The sequence below is a fragment of the Saccopteryx leptura genome, chromosome 3 (genome assembly GCF_036850995.1).
Source record: "Saccopteryx leptura isolate mSacLep1 chromosome 3, mSacLep1_pri_phased_curated, whole genome shotgun sequence".
Taxonomy (NCBI): domain Eukaryota; kingdom Metazoa; phylum Chordata; class Mammalia; order Chiroptera; family Emballonuridae; genus Saccopteryx; species Saccopteryx leptura.
Window position 1 is genome coordinate 51,354,839 of NC_089505.1, and position 25,154 is coordinate 51,379,992.

Sequence of the window (25,154 nt, forward strand, 5' to 3'; positions counted from 1 at the left end):
TGAAACAGTAATTAAAATCTAAATGTTTTTCATTTTGCATTGACTTGAGAGAGAAAAAGGCAAAGGGAGAAAGAAGCATCAACTCATTGTTCTATTTAGTTGTTCCATTAAACATTTTTACTTAAAATAATAAAATTTTAGAGTTACTTTGGTGGGGATCAGAAGATTGAATTGAATTCGTTTTACTAAGTCTTTGGAGGGAATTTATAGGATAATACTTGCGAATGTTACTTAAGAATTTAGAAAAACAATATTTTTAAAAACGGTCGTAATTTTTATATATAAAATATGAAATTTTTTTCTACAGAACCCAAAACTCAGAAATTGAGTCATAAGAAAGGGAGTAATACTGACATTCATAGAAGACTGTTCTTAACACAAGCAAAGGTAACTATGCTAATCGTATTTAAAGATCAGTGGAAGATCCATTCTTATTAGATTTCAGTTAGATAATTGATAACTCTGTGTCTCAGTATTTTTAAATTTTAGTATATTTTTGCATCATTTTATTTACATGTCTTTGAAACAAGAAATTGCCTAATTTTTTTTTAGTCTTTTTTAATGTTGGGATCTAAAGATTCTTATATGTAAATACAAATATTACAGAGAAAGTGAATATGATAGCCAAAATGTGGATTATGAGGATACAAATTCATTAACTGATTACTGGCAAAATCAGAACAGTCCAATGACAGCAGAGCTCAAGTAAGTGATTTTTGATCCCACCAAAAATATATCCTTTTATTTGGTTTATTTTTTCTCAAATATAACATTATTGATTTTTTCCAGTTGGTATTACTAAGTAACAAAGGAAAACATTATTTACTGTTGAGACTGGAAAATCAAAACTATCTTTATTCAAATACTAAAAGTATGGTAAAACTTAAAATATATGGTTGTGTGAAAAATGTATCCTTGGAAATACATGATAGAAATCACTACCATATTATCTGCTTCTCATAAATATCATAAACTACATAAAACATATTTTAGTATTTTTATATTATACTTTAAAAAATTTTCTTTTTAAAGCAGTATTGTTGAATTACAAGCTATTTATATTAAAAGCAAGTAGCAGTGTGTTGTGAACATAAATGTTACTAAATTTGGAAATTAGAAAAATTATTTTAAAAAAATAGATTTATTCTTTCTAAAAATTATTTATGTTTTAACTCATCTTTTAGATACATGTTGTGTTAGGGTAAAATACAAACCCAAAATTTCAGATATTTTTATAAACTTTAACCAAACTCATTGCAGGTAAATATAATAACTTGCTTGCTTGTCATATTTCCAATAAAGGTCAAGATAAATGTCTTTGTGTTTAAATGTCGAGTCTCTACAAGACTATTATTTTCAGTATTTGGAGCTTATAAATTCAAAGATCAACATATGGTTTGCTTACAGATTATACCACATATTTCCACATATGTCCAGTTCCAGTATCTTGAATTACTAGTATGAAAAGAATGTTAATAAAATACTTATGGTTTCTTTTAGACTTAAAGAGATATTAGTTTATCATGAATTACCAAACACATAAAATATATTATTTAAGTAGGAATAAGAAGACAAAAGAAAGAAAATAATTGCTCTTTTTTTTTTCTGGCTATGTGTTGTTGTTTTTTAATAGAATCAATTTGCAGCAGTAAATACTCCAAAGAAGGAAACTTCTCAGATTGATGGACCATCTTTAAACAATACTTATGGTTTCAAAGTCAGCATACAAAACTTGCAGGATGCAAAAGCTTTACATGAGGTAAAATTGCAACAATAAGGACATGTACCCTGTTTAACACCTATGTTTTATGCTTTGGAGCAAGTATGGAAATTTTTTACTGAGGGAGTAATACATTGAATTCTATACCTGTTAATTCTGTTATAATTCTTACTATTTTATATATTCATGTAAAGTAAGAGAAACTTTTAAAGCAACTGTCAGTTATTGAGGCTGCTTTGTCGTTTCACAATTTTCAATCTTTTATTAACTGAAATTCGGTTTATAGAAGCTAAAATTAGAAAGTAATTTTTTAACTATTAGAAAGATATTTTATTCTAGATTGTTATATTAGGCTGTTATATCACATTACAAATATTTACTTGTATTTTCTACTTGGGTCAGTGGATTAGTGCTTGCTACAATTCATTTGTTCACATAGTCTCTATATAACCCAGTTACCTACACTGTACAAACCATGTGCCAAAGACCAGAAGGTTGTCTTTTAAATGTAAATCAATCATAGGATGGTCCAGAGAATATGTTTGAGTCACTATAAATTTATCTCTGTTAGAAAAAACTCAATAGTTGTACTCAATAGCACATATCTGACTGGCAGTACAGTGGAAATAAGACTATATTTTTATTGTTTATACCTGTGCTATCAATATGGTAGCTACTATCAATGTGGCTATGGAGAACATAACATTTGGCTTATATGTCTAGGAATTTAAATTTTAATTTATATTTAAAAACTGATACATTTTTTATATTTATTTTTTAATTTATTGATTGATTTTAGAGAGAGAGGAAAGGAGGGAAAGAGAGAAAGAAAGACAAAAATTGATCTGCTCCTGCATGTGTCCTAACCAGGAATTGAACCAGAAACCTCTGTGTGTCTGGACAGTGCTCTGACCAACCAAGTTATCTGGCCAAGGCTTGATACTTAACTCATTATTAGAAAACATTTAAGTAATATGTTTAGAACAACTTAGGGATGTAAAACTACTTTTTCTTTCTTTTTTATTTTTTCTTTTCATATTTTTCTGAAGCTGGAAATGGGGAGGCAGTCAGACAGACTCCTGCATGCGCCCGACCGGGATCCACCCGGGACGCCCACCAGGGGGCGATGCTCTGCCCATCTGGGGCGTCGCTCTGTTGCGACCAGAGCCATTCTAGCACCTGAGTCAGAGGCCACAGAGCCATCCACAGCGCCCGGGCCAACTTTGCTCCAATGGAGCCTTGGCTGCGGGAGGGGAAGAGAGAGACAGAGAGGAAGGAGAGGGGGAGGGGTGGAGAAGCAGATGGGTGCTTCTCCTGTGTGCCCTGGCCGGGAATCGAACCTGGGACTTCCGCACACCAGGCCGACGTTCTATCACTGAGCCAACCGGCCAGGGCCTAAAACTACTTTTTCAACTGTAAATTTTATGATACATAACTACAGATCAAGTATTCTATAAAAAAATTTAGCATCCATATTGAGATTTGCTATAAATGTAAAATGTACACAAATTTTGAAGAAATTTTTCAATGGAAAAAAAAGTAAAATATTTCATTCATAACCATTTATATTGATTACCTCCTAAAAAGTGTAATATTTTAGGTATATTGGATTAAATGAAAATACCTTTAAATTAATTTAACCTGTTTTTACTTTTTAATTTTTTTTTTTTTTTTTTTTTTTTTTTTTTTTCATTTTTCTGAAGCTGGAAACGGGGAGAGACAGTCAGACAGACTCCCGCATGCGCCCGACTGGGATCCACCCGGCACGCCCACCATGGGGCGACGCTCTGCCCACCAGGGGGCGATGCTCTGCCCATCCTGGGCGTCGCCATATTGCGACCAGAGCCACTCTAGCGCCTGGGGCAGAGGCCACAGAGCCATCCCCAGCGCCCGGGCCATCTTTGCTCCAATGGAGCCTTGGCTGCGGGAGGGGAAGAGAGAGACAGAGAGGAAAGTGCGGCGGAGGGGTGGAGAAGCAAATGGGCGCTTCTCCTGTGTGCCCTGGCCGGGAATCGAACCCGGGTCCTCCGCACGCTAGGCCGACGCTCTACCGCTGAGCCAACCGGCCAGGGCTGTTTTTACTTTTTAAAATGTAACTACTAGAAAATTTAAAATTTCATATATGACATTCATTGTATTTCTATTGGATAATGCTGTTTTATACAGTTGTTTTATGCCTTTTCCCTGAGATTTCAATTTTTTGTTCTTTTGTTCTGAAGTCAATTCTACCTTAAACTGTTCTAAGGATTGAGTAATCATAGACTAAGAAAAAACATAAATACAGTTTTCATTTTACCCTAAGTTTGAACTAAGAATCATACATTTTTAGTGTTAGATTGGAATATAGTCTAACTTCCTAAATATTTATTTGTACATTTTTTCATTCAACAGCAATTTTTTTTGTCTCTGCTTTATACCTGGTCCTGTATTATCCTCTGAATCTCAGATAAATTAATTAATGAACTCAGGAATACACTTTTTTTTATCAAGTACACACCCAAAATTAAAATCCTTTGTTAAAGTGTATTTATTAAAGTAAATTTGATAGACCTTAGGAAAAAGACTTGCTAAATTTGATTATTCTTATTTGAAAAACAAATTTCTTCTACTGTTACTTTATTCTACATAACCCCATTTCAAAATCATGAGCCTTGAAGTGCCCGGCCTGTGGTGGCGCAGTGGATAAGGTGTCAAACTGGAATGCTAAGGTCGCCGGTTCAAAACCCCTGACTTGCCCGGTCAAGGCACATATAAGAAGCAACTGTGAATTGGTGCTTCCCATTCCTCCTTCTCCCTGCCTTTCTCTTTCTCTCTAAATCAATAAAAGAAAATAAAAAATCTAAAAATAAAAATAAAAAGTCATGAGCCTTGAAGTTAAAATCACTTGGGTGGTCTGGCAAGTTGCTCCAGGCTTCTACCCAGCACAGGCTTTCTTAATCTCAGGGCACACTCTGAACAGCCACCTGGTGGTCAAATTAGGAATGAAACCAAAATCTGCAGTGGGCTCTATTCCTTTTCCTAGGAAATTGTGCTTTCTCATAGATAGCATTTGTCTTCTGTTTCCCATTACTTTGGGTTAATCTCTCTCTTATAAATAGTGCAGAAAAAAGAGTTGTAATTCTTGTCCCCATTCCTCACCTATCTCTTTCCTAGTTACACTCAGTAAATCTCTGTCTCTTCTTCCCATATATTTGCTTTAAAAAAAATGTCCCTTAAGATCATAATATATACATTTTATATCAAGGAATAAAAAAGCAAAATTTGAATGTGAAATTTGGCCTAGTAAATAAGTAAATCTCCAAGACTATTTTAACTTGAAATTTCTTCAGTCTGCCGCATAGACTTTGTACATGTTCATATTTTTCTAATTAAACTGGAGGGGTTTTGTTTTGTTGCAGTTTAAAGAAGAGTTTTTCTATTTTACATGTTTGTAGTTACTATATGAATACATGCTTACTATTTTTTTAAAAATCAGTCCTGAAGAGGATGCATTTAAAAGTTCTTTCCCTGAGCTCCCCCTAATGGTTTGATTTTTTTCTCATCTTTTTTTTGTTTTTGTTTTTTAAATAGAAACAGCAGCATATTTCTTAAGAAAAGTGGTGGACTTGTGGATATTTTTATTATTTCTTATACCTTATACATGCATGACTAATGTTTTTATATTTTAAAAAGTACTTATGAGCCCTGGCCAGTTGGCTCAGCGGTAGAACGTCAGCCTGGCGTGCGGGGGACCCGGGTTTGATTCCCGACCAGGGCACATAGGAGAAGTGCCCATTTGCTTCTCCACCCCCACCCCCTCCTTCCTCTCTGTCTCTCTCTTCCCCTCCCGCAGCCAAGGCTCCATTGGAGCAAAGATGGCCCCGGGCGCTGGGGATGGCTCCTTGGCCTCTGCCCCAGGCGCTAGAGTGGCTCTGGTCGCGGCAGAGCGATGCCCCGGAGGGGCAGAGCGTTGCCCCTGGAGGGCGTGCCGGGTGGATCCCGGTTGGGCGCATGCGGGAGTCTGTCTGACTGTCTCTCCCCGTTTCCAGCTTCAGAAAAATACAAAAAAAAAAAAAAAAAAAAAGTACTTATGAATTTACTAACAAATTTACAATGAATGCATGTGGTGTTACATGTACATAGGGGAAAATTCAATCAGAACAAAAAGATTTACAATGGAAAATAAGCTTCCCTTTCACCTCAGATAAGCAGTCTCCTTCCCTGCAGACAATAAGGAGTTCTATGTTATTTATCTCTTTTTATAGAAATTCTGTTATGCTCGCTTCTTCCGTTTATCAGTGTTTTATGGTGATCTTTCCATATTAGAGCATATAGATCGGGCTCATTCTTTTGAAAATTTTAAAAGTTATAGATTATTCCATTGTGTATGGTCTTTGTGGATATGACTAATTTTTGAAACCAATTCCCAACTGATAGACATTTTAGGTTTTTAGTCTTTTACAGTTTATAAAAGACTGGAAATATCACCTTTAGTGAATATTCTTGTGCATATAATTTGGCTAAATGTATGAGTATATCTTCAGGATATATTCTCAAGAATAGACTTGCTGCATAAAAGATCTGTTTAATTTAATTTTGAGAGGTATTTCTAAATTGTTCTCCAAAAAGAGTTACCAAATTCTGTTTGCATTATAAGGGAGAGCCTTGCACTTACATATTTTCAACAGTTGGCATTCAAGATATATATGAAACACAAATCCTCTATTAAATATAAAATATCTAAATTATTAATATCATAATAGTATACTATTTTTCTTTTTTTGTGTGTGACAGAGACAGAGAGAGACAGTGTGAGGGACAGATAGGGACAGACTGACAGGAAGGGAGAGAGATGAGAAGCATCAATTCTTCACTGCGGCACCTTAGTTGTTCTTTGATTGCTTTCTCATATGTGCCTTGACGGGGGGGGGGGGGGCTACAGCACACAGAGTGACCCCTTGCTCAAGCCAGCAACCTTGGGGTTTCAAACCCGGGTCCTCCGCGTCCCAGTCTGATGCTCTATTCACTGCACCACTGCCTGCTCAGGTGTAGTCTACTATTTTTCATTACCAGATATATGTACGTACTTTGCTGGTACAATGATGGCTATAATTCCAGATATAATTATATTTTGTTTTTCTTACCCAGGGTTTTTACTTACTGTCTATTGATTTTGGTAAGAAAACTAAGGATTACAGATAAGAAAAGTTTTTATTAGCATAGGAAAGTAAGAAAAAATAATAGATTTTTTGTATTATATGTCAAAGAAAAATATGAATGGGCAAAAATTTGACTATTGTACAATTGATACCACACAATTTTTTTAAAAGATTTTTATTTATTGACTTGAGAGGAAGAGAAAGGGGGGAGGAACAGGAAGAATCAACTTGTAGTAGTTGCTTCTCATATGTGCCCTGACTGGGCAAGTTCAGGATTTTGAACCAGTGACCTCAGCATTCCAGGTAAACAGTTTATCCACAGTGCCACCCAGGTCAGGCAGTACCAAACTATTCTTATAATTATTCTTTCAGGAAAAACTATAACAATCTGCCTACTTTATATAAATGTCTAAATTTAAGTACCCCTCAATAGTAAGGAATTAGTAAGTAGGAGCTCCAAATTTTTTAAATCTCTTTTTTCAGTTTAAACTATAAAAATATATTTTTAGTTTACACTATAGTTAACTGAGTAGAAAGTAAAAGATAACAAACTTTGGTTTGAATATACAACTTCTTGGACTAGTCCTTCAAACAGGAATTAAGAAAATTGAAAAACACTGCATGTATTTTAAGCAAATAGTTTGAATATGTATTGACTTGAAAAATTATTGATTTAATTTAATCTTAGAAATAGAAATCTTTAGTTTTAATCTGTAGAGTATTAAACTGTGACTGTGTCCCTTTTGGCTCTTTTTTGTAATTTTACATGCATATTTCCTTGGGAGTCTTAGTGAAACATACTTTTTCAGCAAGTCTTAAAAGTGTTTAAAAGCATATTTTAATTTCCTTTTATAGATACAAAATCTTACCCTAATTAGTGTGGAGTTACATGCTCGAACTAGACGAGACTTAGAACCAGATCCTGAATTTGACCCAATCTGTGCTCTGTTCTACTGCATCTCTTCTGACACTCCACTGCCAGATACAGACAAAACAGAACTCACAGGTGTAATAGTGATCGATAAAGACAAGACAGTCTCCAGTCAAGGTAGTGTTCATTTTTATTAATTTTATACCTTTGTGTCCTAGGATGAACCTTTAAATAGGGCAGGCAATCTCTGTGTTGGAGAATCTAAACCACGCAAGTGTAAGGAACTTCTTTCTAAATTGCTGAGATGTGGGGGTAGGAAGAGTTTGGTTTAGCTTTGCCCTGGATTTATTATTCTTGCATGAATAATTGTCAGAAGTCAGAGGTAATACAATATAAATATCTTAATTAAATTTTCTGTTAGAATAAATAATTTTCTCTAAGTATTATTGTATAAAATACAAATTGTTGATACCAAAACCAAATGATTATGTATCTCTAAGTTGGATGGACAGTCTTTCTTATATATGCAGTGCTAGTATTTTGCTGCTAATACAATTTCTGTTTGCTTTAAGAAGTTAAGTTACTATTATAAGTTAATGATTTATAAGAGACTTTTAAGATATAATCTTTAATTTTGTTTATACCTTTTTCTAAATACATACACCTTTATTTTTATATATTATACCATATAAGGCATTTTATACAATACCAAATGTCCCTCTGCAGTTCTAAATGGTAGTACATGAATTCAGTCAACTGAGAAAGAAGTCTTAGCACAAAACAAAACTTTTTCCAGGAACTTGCAGTTTTAATCAGTGGTGTGCTTGAGCTGGCTTGTACCAGCTCATAAGCCAATGAATATTTCATGGCTTTTCTTTTTCCCCATGAAACTTTTATTTTTTTAAGTGAAAGACAGGGAGACAGAGACAGACTCCCACATGCGCCCCGACCAGGATCCACCCGGCAACCCCCTTACAGTGCGATGCTCTGCCCATCTGGGGCTGCTGCTTGGTTGCTCAGCATCAGAGCTATTTCAGTGCCTGAGGCGAGGCCATAGAGCGATCCTCAGGGCCCAGGGACAAATTGCTTGAACCATTCTGAGCCATAGCTATAGGAGGGGAGGAGAGAGAGAGAGAGAAAGGGGAAGGATAGAGAAGCAGATGAGTGCTTCTGTGTGCCCTGACCAGGAATTGAACCCAGGACTTCCACACGTGGGGCAGACACTCAACCGCTCAGCCAGCCAGCCAGGACCTTTTCCCATGAATTTTTTCATAACATTTTCATGATTTTGAACTAGTTGATGTCACCTGGGTAGTTTGAAATCAACCATGGTCAGAAGTCTTTTACATTGTGGAAATACATATCAGAGCCCCCCACACACACACACCCAGAGGTAATTTTAAACATTTTCCAGCATACCACTGATTAAAATATCCTCTACTAAGCAAAGCTCTTCCTATAGGAAGAGTAAAAACAGAAATGATATAAGAAAATTTCTTTTTGGGTGACACATTATCTGGGAGTTTTGTGAATGTAGACTTTTCAGGCAAATAATGGAAAATATGAAATTTGTTTTTTGAATTTTTTCAAGAAATTGGGTTAATTCTGTATGTACTTTGTGTAATACTCTCTTAATTTGCAGTATTTCAGTAGCATAGTTTCACTTAAAAGTAAGGAGTAGTAGTACTTACACAATTATATATTATAAACATTCTGTTTATTTTTTAGATATCAGATATAAGACCCCATTACTTATTAGATCTGGAATTACAAGACTAGAAGTTACCTATGCTGCTGATGAGAAGGCACTTTTTCAAGAAATTGCAGATATAATAAAAAGGTACTGTTTTGTGTTTTCTGATTATCCAAGTTTTTGTTCAGAGAATCCTTTCATGCTGTTGCTGATAAATATAGATGGAGATAGAAAGGAGGACGAAACTCTTTCTGTTGCCCTTGAAAGTAGAGTTATCCTTGGAAAGCTTTTGCCTCAGTTCCCACCACCTCCATCAGGTTAGGGATAAGAAAACGAATATTCTGTTCTCAAGATTGAGGGTTCAGTGAAAGAAAAATACTAGTTTAGCCTTTGGCTTTCCCAGTTGGATTTTAGCATAATTTTTCTGTGGTGGGGAAATAATGGTGAACTATACTAAACTAATTCATTAAATAGACTTCTACCTTGGAGACCAGCCACTACTTCAAAAAATTTTTTTCTAAGAAAATGTTTTTTAGTTCTAAACAAACCAGTATTTTCAAAAAGCTTTGAAATGCAATCTGTTCATAAATTTAATTTAAAAATAAAATATGTATAATTAAGTGGATCTTTTGCATTTTCTCAAGTGTTATTCTGGATAGCAATGGACTCTTATTAAATGCTTCACTTTTTCTAGGATCTTGAGATTTCTGCCCACTGCCAGCTTTTGGTTTTTAAATGCCTAGAAGATACTCTGTGGATCCTGATGTGTGGATAAAAGCTGCCCTTGAGCATGTTGTTATACTCAACTCTTTCGGTAGTTGCACTCTTGTAAAATTTAGTTGAACTTCCTATAGTTGAACTCTTATAGAGCCTTTAAAACTGTGACAATATTCCACATTAAAAATATGCTATACATTCAGCATCTGATCGAATCCAAAAAGAGGTTAACATAAACCATTCTGAAAATTAGAAACCAGTAAATGTTTTCAACAAAACAAAATTAAATGTCAGATCATCAAAAATGACATGCTACTTACCCACTACTTTAGGAAGGAAAAAGGCATGTATTTTAATATGTATAGCACTGGTAACTGGATGTTTTCCTATCCTAACTTTTATCTTCTCACAGAGGTTGTCACCAACATGTCAGATGCTTTTGTGCCCACATTTTTATGTCTTCAGGCAGCTTAAAAGGAAAATATGAGAGTTGCCGTCAATACTGTTTTGTATGCCAACACAAATCCAATAATGTCCCTGGGCTTTGTATGCTTGTCTTCTCCTTTTTAGGTATATTCCCAAGAAGTTTATTATATGGAGAATTTTGTCAATTATTTGCAAGTGTAGTTCTTTCTTAAATATCTGTAACATGAATTACACTAGTCATTAAGAAAAAATGCAGTAAACAAAATAAAACTAACTTTTGGTTCTTACTCTAAAAGATCATGTGATTATTACAAGGAGAAGAAAGTGCTTAAATCTCAGCTTTCAACTCTGCTATGTTCTTTATATATTGGTCCAAACAATCCCCTAAAAGCTTATTCATTCTTATACTTCTAACATTGTAAAGAGCTAGACTTTGGAGTCAGCCAGCTCTGGATTTTTGTCTCGAGCAAGTTATATACTTCTCTAAGCTTTAGTTTTCTCATCTGTAAAATGGGTAGTAGATGTGAGAATTAAGTGAAATAATGCACATGAAACTCTTAGCCTGGTCAGTACTTAAATGTTAACACTGTGTATAACATACAATGCTAGATGCTAACTATAAAATTGAATAAAATGCAGATGCTTATTCAAGAGTTTTATTATCTTTATTTTTACATTTTTAATATTTACCTCCTCAGGTGGCAAACACAAAAAGTAATAGAAAGTGGTGATATTAAATAAGTAAAACTAAATCTTATCTTGTCACTGTCACTTGTCTGTTTTTATATTTCCTTGAACTGTTAACAATTTTACATTTTTACAGTCTCTCTAATTTAAATATAAGCTTTTATTCTTTCCTTTTCCCTACATCCATATGATATAGCCTATTCACTTAACCTCAGTTATTTTTCACAATCACTCCTTTCCCTCCATGTCTATTACCACTGCCCTAGGTAGAGCCCCCTCAGCTCTTACCTGTGTGGTTGTTAAAAGGTTATTTAAAATAATAGTTGTGAAATAACATTTCTTTGTCTAAGCAAATAAAATCATCTTCATGTTTCTGCTACTTTCATTTTCTCTGGGTTTTTTCTTCACCTCTAATCGCATCTACCCAAACTTATTCTTTCCATAACTTTAAGAAAACCTGATGGACTGAATAAAATTTACAAAAATTAAAGAACAAGTTACCAAGCTTTTGTTATTGTCACCAAATGTTTCCACAGAAGATATATGGAATCATTGGAATTTTGAACTTCAAATAAATATTTTATCAAATATAAGTGTCTCAAGACTAAACCTCTAGGTCAGAAAATAAGTATACATAATAGAACTGAAAAATATTGAGACAACTACATAATGCTAAAAGAACAAAATCTATTTAATAAATCAGTTAAGAAAAGCATAAGGTAACTTTTTTTTAGCCTTCATCTCTAAGCAGTAGCAGTTTATAAAATAGACTTTTTTTTTTTAGGGAGAGAGATGAGAAGCATCAACTTATAGTTGCCTCATTTTAGTTGTTACTTGATTACTTCTCATATATGCCTTGACTAAGGGACTCAAACTGAGCCAGTGACCCCCTTGCTCAAGCCAACAGCCTTGGCTCAAACCAGCAGCCTTGAGCTTCAAGCCAGCAATATTTGGGCTCAAGCCAGCAACCTTAGGCTCTTGTTGATGATCCTACACTCAAGCTGGTGAGCCCGCATTCAAGCCAGCGACTTTTGGGTTTTGAACCTGGGACCTCAGTATCCCAAGTTGACACTGTCCACTGCACCATCACTAACCAGGCAAAATAGACAACTTTTTAATTGAGAAAAAATTTTTTCAAAACATTATTGAAAACAAGTATACTTAACCTAACTTTGTTATCTATTAGTTGCCACAACAAAGCATATAGCTAACTGGAATAATTATTGCAATAATAAGATGTCTTATGAATCCAGGAAATTCAGGTGAAGAAATGAGAAGAACTGTCTTTGTAAAATTTGTAACAGAAGGGCTCTGTAATCTGATATCATCTTCCTGTTGAACCTATACCTAGAAATGTATATAATAAGAACTCCAGCAAGGCCCTGGCCAGTTGGCTCAATGGTAGAGTGTCAGCCCAGCGTGTGGAAGTCCCAGGTTCGATTCCCAGCCAGGGCAGACAGGAGAAGTGCCCATCTGCTTCTCCACCCTTCCCCCTCTCCTTTTTCTCTATCTTTCTCTTCCCCTCCCACAGCAAAGGCTCCATTGGAGCAGGGTTGACCTGGGCACTGAGGATGGCTCCATGGCCTCTGCCTCAGGCAGCAACAGAGCAGTGCCCCAGATGGGCAGAACAACGCCCCAGATGGGCATGCTGGGTGGATCCCAGTCAGGTGCATGTGGGAGTCTGACTGCCTCCCCACTTCTAACTTTGGAAAAATACAAAAAAAAAAGAACTCCAGCAAGCTTCCAAATTAAGATTAGGGTTAACTGGGGCCACTTTGTAATGTCTGTTCTAAATTACTCTTACTACCCAAGAGTCAACTGCATGAGTTCTTTTGTGTATGTATAAAGGAATCCTAATCTATCCTTGACAATCCTTATACTCCGGTTTCTCAAATTTAAACATTACATAGTTTTACAGGGAGATACACTTGTCGTACAGAGAGTTCATCTTTGACTACTCTGAGAAGAGTCAAACTTCAATGGAAATGAGAATTGGTGAAGTTGCTATTAATGATATGTTACATTAGATGTCTTGTTAAAAAACTAATGAGTTGGAAGGGTGTTGGGAGATTTCTATTTTCTTGAGTGCCCTAGGATCTTTCTGACCTTCCTTTTTGAGAATTAATCTACCTTTAAGCCTTTGATTTCTGAGACTAACAATTGGCCTCATTGTTACATATTGCCTCACTTTCTATTGCTTCTTCATGCTCATGCCATAATCCTCCTCTTGGTTCCAAAATTACTAGCCATGCGGTACTTTTTACTTACTTACTTACTTACTTACTTATTTATTTATTTATTTATTTATTTATTTATTTATTTTAGAAAGGAGAGGGGGGGGAGAGGAGAGAGGGACAGAGAGAGAGAATGGGGGAAGAGCAGGAAGCATCAACTCCCATATGTGCCTTGACCAGGCAAGCCCAGGGTTTCAAACTGGCGACCTCCGCGTTTCCAGGTCGACGCTCTATCCACTGTGCCACCACAAGTCAGGCCACTTTTTACTTTTATAGGTTGGTGAAAAGGTTCATTTGACTGTTTTAATTAATCAGTAATTTTTTATTAAGTGATTTTCTCAGAAATTTCAATTCTATTTATGTAGAGAAAAGCAGATGGATAATACTATATATGTTATCTTTTTCTCCAGGTAAGTTTTGGGCTGTTCTTTAAGTCTGTGGTATAACTGCATCACAAGTAGATCACCAGATATTAAAATTTACATTATAAGCTGTATTTTGATAGGGAATTTGAAGAATAGGAAAAATACAAAGAATGCCATTACTGAAGCTTAAATCTACTTCTTTTGTTTTTGTTTTTGTTTTGTTTTTTACAGAGACAGAGAGAGAGTCAGAGAGAGGGATAGATAGGGACAGACAGACAGGAACGGAGAGAGATGAGAAGCATCAATCATTAGTTTTTCATTGTAACACCTTAGTTGTTCATTGATTGCTTTCTCATATGTGCCTTGACCGTGGGGCTACAGCGGACCAAGTAACCCCTTGCTTGAGCCAGCAACCTTGGGTCCAAGCTGGTGAGCTTTTGCTCAAACTGTATGAGCCCGCGCTCAAGCTGGCGACCTCGGGGTCTCAAACCTGGGTCCTCTGCATCCCAGTCCAATGCTCTATTCACTGTGCCACCGCCTGGTCAAGCAAATCTACTTCTTTTGATAGGAGCTACTTAAATCCTCCAGGACTAAAAATGAGATATTTTTGTAGCATTTTTATAAAAACTAAAGCCATTCAACACCCATTTTAAGAAAGTATAGCTATGAAAAAAGAAAGAAAGTAGCTATGAAAGTATAAACTGTTAGCAAACCAATTCTTAAAATATACTGTTCACAAAATTAGGGGATATTTCCAAAATAAATATGAAAATATAAAATATCTTCCAATTTTTATGAGCAGTGTATATCTGGTGATCAGCGCATGATTCATTGTTACACCACAGACTTTCAGGGTAGCCATATGTAGTTTCCGTCAGTAAATTACTGTAATTCTATACTGCAGACATTGGGTGATTCTATAGGCATTAAGTGACATAATCTGGACAGTCTGCAATTCCACAACTTAGAGTGACTTTATAATCAGTTATGTAAAACCCAAATTTATAAATTTTTGGAGTCTTTCACTTGTTTTTTGGCTTTTATAAACAATACAATCAGTGGTGGGATTCAGCCCTTTCACACTGGTTCAGCAGAACCAATACCTAATTGTTGAGTTTGGCAAACCAGTTGTTAAAATGGCACTTGTAATCCGGGTTCTCTCTAAGGTGGACACCTAGGCAGCCGCCCAATGTGGAAATCACAAATTTACATTCCTTATTCTTTTTTAATGTCCATCTACGCAACAGTGTATTCCAAGCGCTCATAGTAATATTCATTCCATCCATAGGTGAAAAGAATTGCAAGGGAGGACGCCAATCAAGAAGCATGGAAAATATCTTTTTTTTTTTTTTTTTTTACCATTTTTTATTTTTTGTGAGAGGGACAGATAGGGACAGACAGACAGGAAGGGTGAGAGATTGGAAGCATCAAGTCTTAGTTGCGGCACCCTAGTGGTTCATTGATTGCTCTCTCACATGTACCCTGATCAGGGGGCCACAGCAGACCAAGTGACCCCTTGCTCAAGCCAGCGACTTTGGGAGCAATCTGGTGAGCCTGTACTCAAATCAGATGAGCTCATGCTCAAGCCGGCACCATCGGGTCCTCGAACCTGAGTTCTCCGCATCCCAGTCTGGTGCTCCATCCACTGAGCCACCTCCTGGTCAGGTGGAAATATCTTTAAATAACAGTTTTGTTGTTTTTGTTTTTTTGTCAGGTATTTTAAAATATTTTTTCATTAACATTTTAAAACTCTCTTATAATCTAGTTTTGTATATTTCTTTTATTCTTATTTAAGTATTAAATGCATGAAATAACTACCTTTCGGTATATCAGTTTTTAAATACTTAAAACGGTCATTAGGGCAGAGAACTTGTTAAATTATTTGAATCCCACCACTGAATACAATAATCAGAGTAATCTAGAACATCTAATTTAATAGCTTTACTATAGTATATGCTCTCAATTTATGACTGTAATCAGTTCCTCTCTTTCCCACATATTTTTCCATGATGGTCACTGGAAGTCATAAGAGGAACCCCAACAAGGCTCCTTCTGAGTTGATTGAATGCAGATTGTCAGTTCAGTTTAACAGTACAACTTGGCCACAATGAGCACCTAGTTTCTCCAAGTTTCTGTTGCTTATCTTCCCTACATTAGTCTCACCCCTATTAACATTTCAGTCTTTCATTAAACTGAGTCAGTTTCCTTTTAAATTTAGACTTCTTAAGTTTAGACTTTCCTCTTATCATTACTGAGGCCTTAGTTTATGTGAGGACCACATCATTACTAAAATTGAAAAATGGAAGGCATTTTCATTTTCTTTCTCAGCCTTACAACTATTAAGGACAGTGTAGTTTAGGGAGGTAGAGAAGTGGCAACTGAATAACCTGGGGGAATCTTTTCATCATACAGGGTCCAGCCTGACCTGTGGTGGCGCAGTTGCTCAAGTATTGACCTGCAATGCTGAGGTCGCTGGTTTGAAACCTCAGGCTTGTCCAGTCAAGGCACATACAAGAAGCAACTACAAGTTGATGCTTCCCACTTGCCCTCCACCCCTGCCTTTCTCTCTCTCTCTCCTCTCTAAAATCAATAAATAAAATCTTAAAAAAGAAATACAGCTTGGCCAGGCGGTGGCACAGTGGATAAAGCATTGGACTGGGACATGGAGGAACCAGGTTCGAAGTGTGAGGTCGCGGGCTTGAGTGCAGCTCATCTGGTTTGAGCAAGGGGTCACTCACTCTGCTGTAGCCTCCCAGTCAAGGCACGTATGAGAAAGCAATCAAGGAACAACTAAGGAGCCACAACGAAGAATTGATGCTTCTCATCTCTCCCTTCCTCTCTGTCTCTCTCTATGTCACACACACACACAAAAAAGAAATACAGTATCCACACATGCACTCATGCTTCACTGTGCCCCAGCTGCACTATATGCTCTACCATACCCACACTCCTACACGTCAGTGGTAATTCTTCCCTCCCACCCCAACTGCTATCATCTTTCCCAAGTCACAGCAAATAAATACACAGGCTAAGAGAAAACTACTTGCTTTATAAAAGTAGCTTCAAAACAAGAGCTGCATTCGCCCCATTTCTTCCTGTATAGAAATTCTGTAGGACCATTGTGTCATCTCTTCCCCATCTGAGAAACATGAAATATAGATTTTTATTTTTATACTTTATCACAAAGAATTCTGGTTCAAAACTTCAATGTTTGTGTAGTCTTTGTTTAATTTTTCATTCCTCCTTTAGGTATGATCCTGATATTCTGCTAGGATATGAAATTCAGATGCACTCCTGGGGTTACCTCTTACAAAGGGCTGCTGCCCTAAGTGTGGACTTATGTCAGATGATCTCTCGGGTGCCTGGTATGTAGCATTGTGAACATTTTTCAGTTCAACTACAAATTACAAAGTAAATAAAGATGTTGAAAAGTACTATTGTTGTAGCCTAATTTTTAATATTAAATTTTTAAGTTCTAGGTATATCATAAGTCCATTACAGAAAAAATTTTAAATCAAGAAAAGTAAAAGAAAAAACACCCAATCTCACTACTATCTATATAACGTTAGTATATTTGTTTTTTACCTTTTTGTCATTATATAGATATATATAGGTTTTTATTTTTTATGTAACTTTAATTATACATATATCCAATTTTTATTATGCTTCCTCCACCCAACATCTTTTTTTTTATAAATAAATTTTTATTTTAATGGGGTGACATCAATAAATCAGGGTACATATATTCAAAAAAAACATTTCCAGGTTATCTTGTCATTTAGTTTTGTTGCATACCCATCACCCAAAGAGAGATCGTCCTCTGTCACCCTCTATCCAGTTTTCTTTGTACCCTTCCCCCTCCCCCTTCCTCCCTCCCCCCACCCCCCGTAACCACCCCACTCCTGTCCATGTCTCTTAGTCTCGTTTTTATGTCCCACCAATGTATGGAATCCTGCAGTTCTTGTTTTTTTCTGATTCACTTATTTCACTCCGCATAATGTTATCAAGATTCCACCATTCTGCTGTAAGTGATCCGATGTCATCATTTCTTCTAGCTGAATAGTATACCATGTTGTATTTGTGCCCCATCTTCTTTATCCAGTCTTCTATTTTTTTTTTTACAGTGATTAAAAGCCTTTAGGCAAACTCCTGGCCAATACAGCAAGAATCCAAAAAAGAGGAGTGTCCTTAACATGTTCACCAAGTCCAAGTTGGCCCCATCACCATGCCAAATTCCTGAAAAATGCAACCCAACCACAGTTCAGTCTGTTAGGAGCTGTCACAGGGAGCAGGAGTCCAGGAAAAGTCCACATCCAGGAAAAGTCCTCATGGCACTGGAATTGTTGTCACCATTCTATACTTTGCAGCTCATGTCCAAGTCCCAATGATCGCTGCTTCTAGCTGGTAATGATTCAGGTAGACTAGAAAAGCCATTTGCAGCATGCGTGGATATGGAGCTTCTGTTCTCCTCTGCCTGGAGAGATGAGACCAGGTTGCTTTTCCCTGGAGCTCTGCGACTGTGGCATGGTAAAGAGAACCTTGGGATACACTAAGCTGGGTGGCAAAGGTAGATTCATAATAGAAGTTGGCAAAAGGGGGAAAGAGAGCTCTAAGTTAGGAGTAGGTCCCAGCCTGAAATATGAGTGGGGCATTGAGGTAGGAGGAATAAAGGAAACACTATATATTAAGCAAAGCAGCAGAAAATAGGACTATCAACACCCACAACAGATCTTTGAGGGAAGACTAAAAAACCTGACTATTCAGGCAAAACATAGTTAAGTGGCCCTTGTGCAAATGAGATCAGTTTACCTGCTTCTTGGAAGAAATACCCTAGGCTCGTCCACAGTGTCGTAGATGGGGCCGACGGCCCTGGGCACCTTCAGCCTTCAGTGGCTAACCCCAGCATTCTGGGCAAGGTTAGGTCATAGGTGGCTGGAGCAGGGCTGGAAGAGATTGAACCCTCCCTTAGAGGAGCGAGGGGGAAGCCTACCTTCCAGTGTCCCTGTTTCCTCACAGCAGAGGCATGTAAGCCTGGCAGGCTTTAGCTCAATGACCTTCCTTTCCACTATTGAAGCAGGACCCAGATGGCATGCTATGAAACCCCTTTGAGGCGTTGGAGCCTTTAAGGGTGTATCCTAAAAGCTGGTAGTTCCCCTCATCTCTATTGGGTCCACCCAACATCTTATAAGTATTCTTCTATATTATGAGATAGTCTTTGTAATCATTATGAAGAACATAGCATTTCTTTGACTTGATGTACCATAATTTTATTTTGTCTAGTTCTGTGTTTTAGGCTGTTCCCCAAGTTTGTTTCTGATTTAAGGGGGGAAGGGCAATAATGAGAGTCATATCAAAATTAAGTTTATAAAGCACTTTAACATTTTTTTTATTTAACTATAAAATATTTAAGAACTTTATTTTAAAGGCTCCCCACAAGTCAGACTAGTACAAAGTAGAATATACTTTAGGAGGCTAAAAGACCAAATACAAAATTAGTAAAAAACTAATCAAGAGACCTTTTGGGAGAGGTTGATTTCAATAAAATGTCAAGTGTTGGTAAATTAAAAAGGAAAATTTGAAACTAAAAGATGCAAGAACAGTAAATATTTTTTACCTTTGCAAAAGTTTGGAATAAAAAGATACCTACTTTAAATTTAGTTTTTCAGTGATGAATCTTTTATAGCTCCTATATCTCAAGTGATAGGAATTGTGGTATATCTCAATTTTTTTTTAACATTTCATTTGGGATAGGTTTCTATCCCAATATTTAGGAGAAGCAACATGAGTGTTCAGGTGCACTTACTAATTAGTTGTAACAGGTAAAATATAAGTTCAGATCAGAAGAGTGAATGAAAGCCTGTGTTCTTTTAAAATCATTGCTGAAACCTTTATGAGGCAACATGGTACAGTAGAAAGGGCCTGTGGAGGGAGGTAGCACAGCAGAGAGCATGGATTCTGGAGAAAGACTGCATGGGTTTAAATCCTGGCTACACTGCTTACTAGCTATGTGATGTCAAGCAAGTTAGTTAACCTACCCATAGCTCAGTTCATCTGATAATACAACTTAGGGCAATTGTGAAGTACTTAAAGCATGAGAACATGGTAAACATTGTGTTTGTTGAGTGGGAAAAAAATCTTTCAACCATTATCTCTTTAAAACAAAGAAGGGTGAGGTGGTATGTGTACTTGGTCTTTGGAATCAGGTAGCCCTGGTGTAGTTCTGTTACTACGTGACCTGAGGCAAGATAAAACATTTCTGAGTACAATTTACCACAGTGCAAAGTGAAAGTGTATTAATATAGTAAAGTGGTTGTATTAAAATAAATGTTAGTAAAGTTCTTAGAACATAATAACCATTCAACATATGATAAATATATTTATTATTCGAGCCTCTAATCAACATTTATATACCGTGTTATATAAGAGAAACACATTTTAATTTCTGTTCTAGTAAAATCATTATATAAAAAACTAGACTCATTGGAAAAGAAGAAAAAAAGAAGAAGAAACTAGTCTCAGAACTCTCTTTGCTAATAGAGGAACTCTATTATCTCTGTATACAGTTAAGAGAATTTCATCCTGAATATGAACATCATTAACTGTTAACAAATTTTTAAAGACTTGTTTAAGTTAAAAACTCTACTATTTTTTTCTAAGAAATGACCAGTTTAACAATAGACATTTTTTATTTTAGCACCAAACAAGTGCTGTAGCCTTATTTATAAAAATAGCATAAGAAATTACCAAATTTAAAAAGTGTTTATTATTTTTAAAATGTGTGTGTATATGTCCACACTTTTTATTATTAAAATAGGTAGAGTTTTCAATACATTTATTTCACAGTTGAGAGAGTAAAGAAAAAAGACTTTATTAGTCAAAATAATGGTTCTTTTAAGTTTAAATAGAATAGACTGAATTGCATTTCATCTTGAATCGTCATCTTTAATTTTTATTCTCATTTTTTTTTTACGAATTTCTTCTTATCCTCCCTCCCCCAACCCCACCCCCAGTCCCTAGCAATCACCTTTTTTTTTTTCCTTCAGATTTTATTTTTAATTTATAAATTAAATTTAGGCCTTGGCCAGTTGGCTCAGCAGTAGAATGTCAACGCAGCCTGTGGAAGTCCCGAGTTTGATTTCCAGTCAGGGCACACAGGAAAGGAAACCATCTGCCTGTCCACCCCCCATGGTTCAGTTGATTCAAGCACTTTGGCCCAAGCACTGAGGATGGCTCCCTGGAGCCTCTGCCTCAGGCACTAAAAATAGCTCATTTGTAAAAATCGGTCCAAGATGGTCAGAGCATCAGCCCCAGATGGGGTTGCTGAATGAATCTGGTCAGGGTGCATGAAGGAGTCTGTCTCTCTATCTCCCCTCATCTCACTTAAAAAAAAATTTAATGGGGTGACACTGGTCAACAAGGATAGATAGGTTTCAGGTAAACATTTCAAATAGCATTTGAACTGTTGGTTGTGTTGTGTGCCCATCACCCAAAGTCAAATAATTTTCCTCCATCATATATTTGTCCCTCTTTACTCTATTTTCTTTTTTTTTTTACATAATTTTTTGGATATGGTTTCTATGAGTCCTGATGCCATCTCTTTTCATTTCTACAGATGACAAAATTGAGAACAGATTTGCATCTGAAAGAGATGACTATGGATCAGATACAATGAGTGAGATAAATATTGTTGGTCGAATTACACTGAATCTTTGGAGAATCATGAGAAATGAGGTAAGGTGCTTTAGCTAAAATTGTTTGGAAATAACAGATTAGCTCAATATAATGATTTTAATCATTATAGAGTATTAGTATAGCTTACTATGTAAACTCTATGTCTTTGTGAATTATTTTTATATTATACTTAGAGTTACAAAATAACCACTTTCTAAAATACAAAGCTACAGAAGTAGTTAACATTAATGTTATTGATGTATTTTAATTTTTTTTTGTCCAAGGTAGCAGTAGCTAGAAAATCTCTAGCTATCATAAAATAATATGTGTTGAATTGTAATATTTTATCATTTTTTACACTTAAATCAGTTTTGCAGTTAAGGTCAGATGAATTCAGTTGGCCTTTTTCATTTATTACAGTAAGGAAAATTTGGACTAGGTAGAGGAAGGAATTTTATGTACTAAGGATATTTAGAAACTGGGTCAGACTAAAAAGGTAAATTGGAAACATACTACTTGGAAATAGTTGATTGTGGCACCCAGTTGAGGCTTTGAGAGCCCAGGTAAGAATTTTTTGTAGTATGAATTTCTACAAATTGTCTAATTAATTTTCAATTACTCAGAGAAATAATTTTCACCAAAAATGTAAGATCATTGGATTCTAGATTATATAGCATACTTGCCCGATTTCTCTTACTGAAGTGTAAAAACAATACCTACTGTAAATTGGTCTATTCTCAAATTTGGGACTTTGTATAGTATCAGATAAAATGTTAATATTTAGAAGAAAGCTCTAGTCTTCAATCAGTGCTCCTCATTATTCACTATGATCATGCTAGCTCTTCTAGATTTATGTAAAACACTTGACTTTCCAAGCATGCCCTCTGTAACTATTTGGGCATTATCATACAGTAATTCTTTCAAGTAAGGAAATATATCCTTTTTATTAAATTCAGATGTTCCCATTTTTCTTATTTTCTCTTTGCACTATAAGGCTAAAGTTTATTGCTCAAATTTTATCTTTCAAAATATGTGATATATGCATCTTTTTGAGGATAATTTTATTCTGTTGTGTTTTTTTTTAAATATTATAAGAGCATAAGAATCCCCAATGACTTAAATAATTTCTAGTGACACAGCACAGAGACTGTGGTGTATTTCATTTGTATATTCCATTGTAAATTTCATTGTATATTCCATTATATAATATATATATTTCAAACTGCAGTCTCTGATATTATCTGATATGAACACAGAATCAAAGTATTGTATCTTAGGAATCTTTTCATTCATGAAGACCCAAAAGGCAGTTGTAGCAATTACCATTATTAGTTTAAAATAAAATATTAGATATTAAATATTTTTCAAAGTTTAGGGCTGTCTCTATTTTTTTTTATTTCCTTTTTATTTAGTGAGATAAGGGGAAGCAGAGATGCACCCCAACAGGGATCCTTTCCGCAAGCCCACCACTAGGGGGTGATGCTCTGCCCATCTGGGGTGTTGCACTATTGCTCAGCAACCAAACTCTTCTTAGTGCCTGAGGCAGAGGCCATGGAGCCATCCTCAGCACCTGGGGCCAACTCACTCCAAGCCATGGCTCCAGGAGGGGTGAGGGGGAGAGAGAGAGAGAGAGAGAGAGAGAGAGAGAGAAAGGGAAAAAGAGAGAGACAGAGAGAGAAGCAAGAAGGGAAGGGGTAGAGAAGCAGATGGGTGCTTCTCCTGTGTGCCCTGACTGGGAATCAAACCCAGGACATTCACACACTAGGCCAGGGGTAGTCAACCTTTTTATACCTACCGCCCACTTTTGTATCTCTGTTAGTAGTAAAATTTTCTAACCGCCCACCGGTTCCACAGTAATGGTGATTTATAAAGTAGGGAAGTAACTTTACTTTATAAAATTTATAAAGCAGAGTTACAGCAAGTTAAAGCATATAATAATAATTACTTACCAAGTACTTTATGTCAGATTTTCGCTAAGTTTGGCAGAATAAATCTTTATAAAACAACTTACTATTGTTAAATCTATCTTTTTATTTATACTTTGGTTGCTCTGCTACCAACCACCATGAAAGCTGGAATGCCCACTAGTGGGTGGTAGGGACCAGGTTGACTACCACTGCACTAGGCCGATGCCCGATGCTCTACCACTGAACCAACCAGCCAGGGCCTAAGTTTAGGGCTTTCTTTAGTTCTTACTGAAAATTCAGAGTCAAAGCCTTTCTCTAATTCAAGGCTAAATATATAGTATGTCTGATTTTTATTTGTAAGTGTAAGGAACAACTGTGAGAAAGTTATGAGTTGTATAATTTTCCCCTTCTAGACAGGCCGGTAAATTAGTGTGTCACTATTTTCCCTGACTGAAAGTTCTCCTGGCAATTTGTAAATCTCCATGAAATCCTGAATAGACTTTTGGGAACTAATGTCTTGTATCTTAAACTGTTCTGGAACTTTAAGGGTTATAACTTTGGACAGAAGCTAGACCTGAGAATTTTGTTCATACTAGAGAATTTCTGGATTTATACAGTTTCAAAGGATCCTTTTTATCTTTAATTTTTTATATGTATCTCCCTCATGACACGTAGCAGTTTAAAACCTCGATTATTATTTTCTTTTAAATCTTTATAGTTTGTTTTAACAATATGATTTTTTTATTAAAAATAACATACTATACAAAAATTAATGCAAAAGAGTATATAAAAAGAAAAAAAGTGAGCCTGACCAGGCGTTAGCGCAGTGAATAGAGTGTCGGACTAGGACGCTGAGGACCCAGGTTCGAAACCCTGAGGTCACCAGCTTGAGCACGGGGTCACCTACTTGAGCGTGGGATCATAGACATGACCCCATGGTCGCTGGCTTGAAGCCCAAGGTCACTGGCTTGCGCAAAGGGTCACTCGCTCTGCTGTAACCCCCTGAAATCTTATTATTTCTGAGACATTGATTCAGTAGTTGCACCCCCCAGATATAGTTTACAGTTGAATCGATATCTTTTTTTCTATGCCTAGTTTGAGTTTTTAAATTTTTGTTTGTTTTTTAATATGCTAGTTTATATTCTTCTGCTTAACTTCAACAGAATTACTGCTGTATCTTCTGGATTTTGAATCCTTAATAACAAATACAGTTCTTATTAAATAGTGTTCATGCCATATTTTTGACTACTTTAATGAAAGTATATTACTCTCGGCCCTGGCCGGTTGGCTCAGCGGTACAGCGTTGGCCTGGTGTGCAGGAGTCCCGGGTTTGATTCCCGGCCAGGACACACAGTAGAAGCACCCATCTGCTTCTCCACCCCTCCCCCTCTCCTTCCTCTCTGTCTCTCTCTTCCCCTCCTGCAGCCGAGGCTCCATTGGAGCAAAGATGGCCCGGGCACTGAGGATGGCTCTGTGGCCTCTGTCTCAGATGCTAGAATGGCTCTGGATGCAACAGAGCGACACCCCAGAGGGGCAGAGCATCGCCCCCTGGTGGACATGCCGGGTGGATCCCGGTTGGGCGCATGTGGGAGTCTGTCTGACTGCCTCCCCGTTTCCAGCTTCGGAAAAATGAAAAAAAAAAAAAAGAGAAGAAAGTATATTACTCTCCCCTGAAAATGATATTTAGAGGCCTTCTGGAGATTAACTTAATCCAGGCCTTTCAAG

General features: G+C 36.4%; 1 protein-coding gene across 4 annotated transcripts in view; it reads left to right on the forward strand.

Annotated features, from left to right (window-relative positions):
* REV3L (REV3 like, DNA directed polymerase zeta catalytic subunit) overlaps positions 1–25,154 on the forward strand; it is a 178,709-nt gene that overhangs the window by 103,619 nt on the left and 49,936 nt on the right. For all 4 annotated transcript variants that reach the window (XM_066373454.1, XM_066373456.1, XM_066373457.1 and 1 more), the window contains 6 exons: positions 308–387; positions 1,634–1,759; positions 7,714–7,906; positions 9,458–9,569; positions 17,101–17,216; positions 21,464–21,582. In XM_066373454.1, coding sequence (XP_066229551.1) covers positions 308–387; positions 1,634–1,759; positions 7,714–7,906; positions 9,458–9,569; positions 17,101–17,216; positions 21,464–21,582 — 746 coding nt within the window. The remainder of the gene's footprint in view (positions 1–307; positions 388–1,633; positions 1,760–7,713; positions 7,907–9,457; positions 9,570–17,100; positions 17,217–21,463; positions 21,583–25,154) is intronic.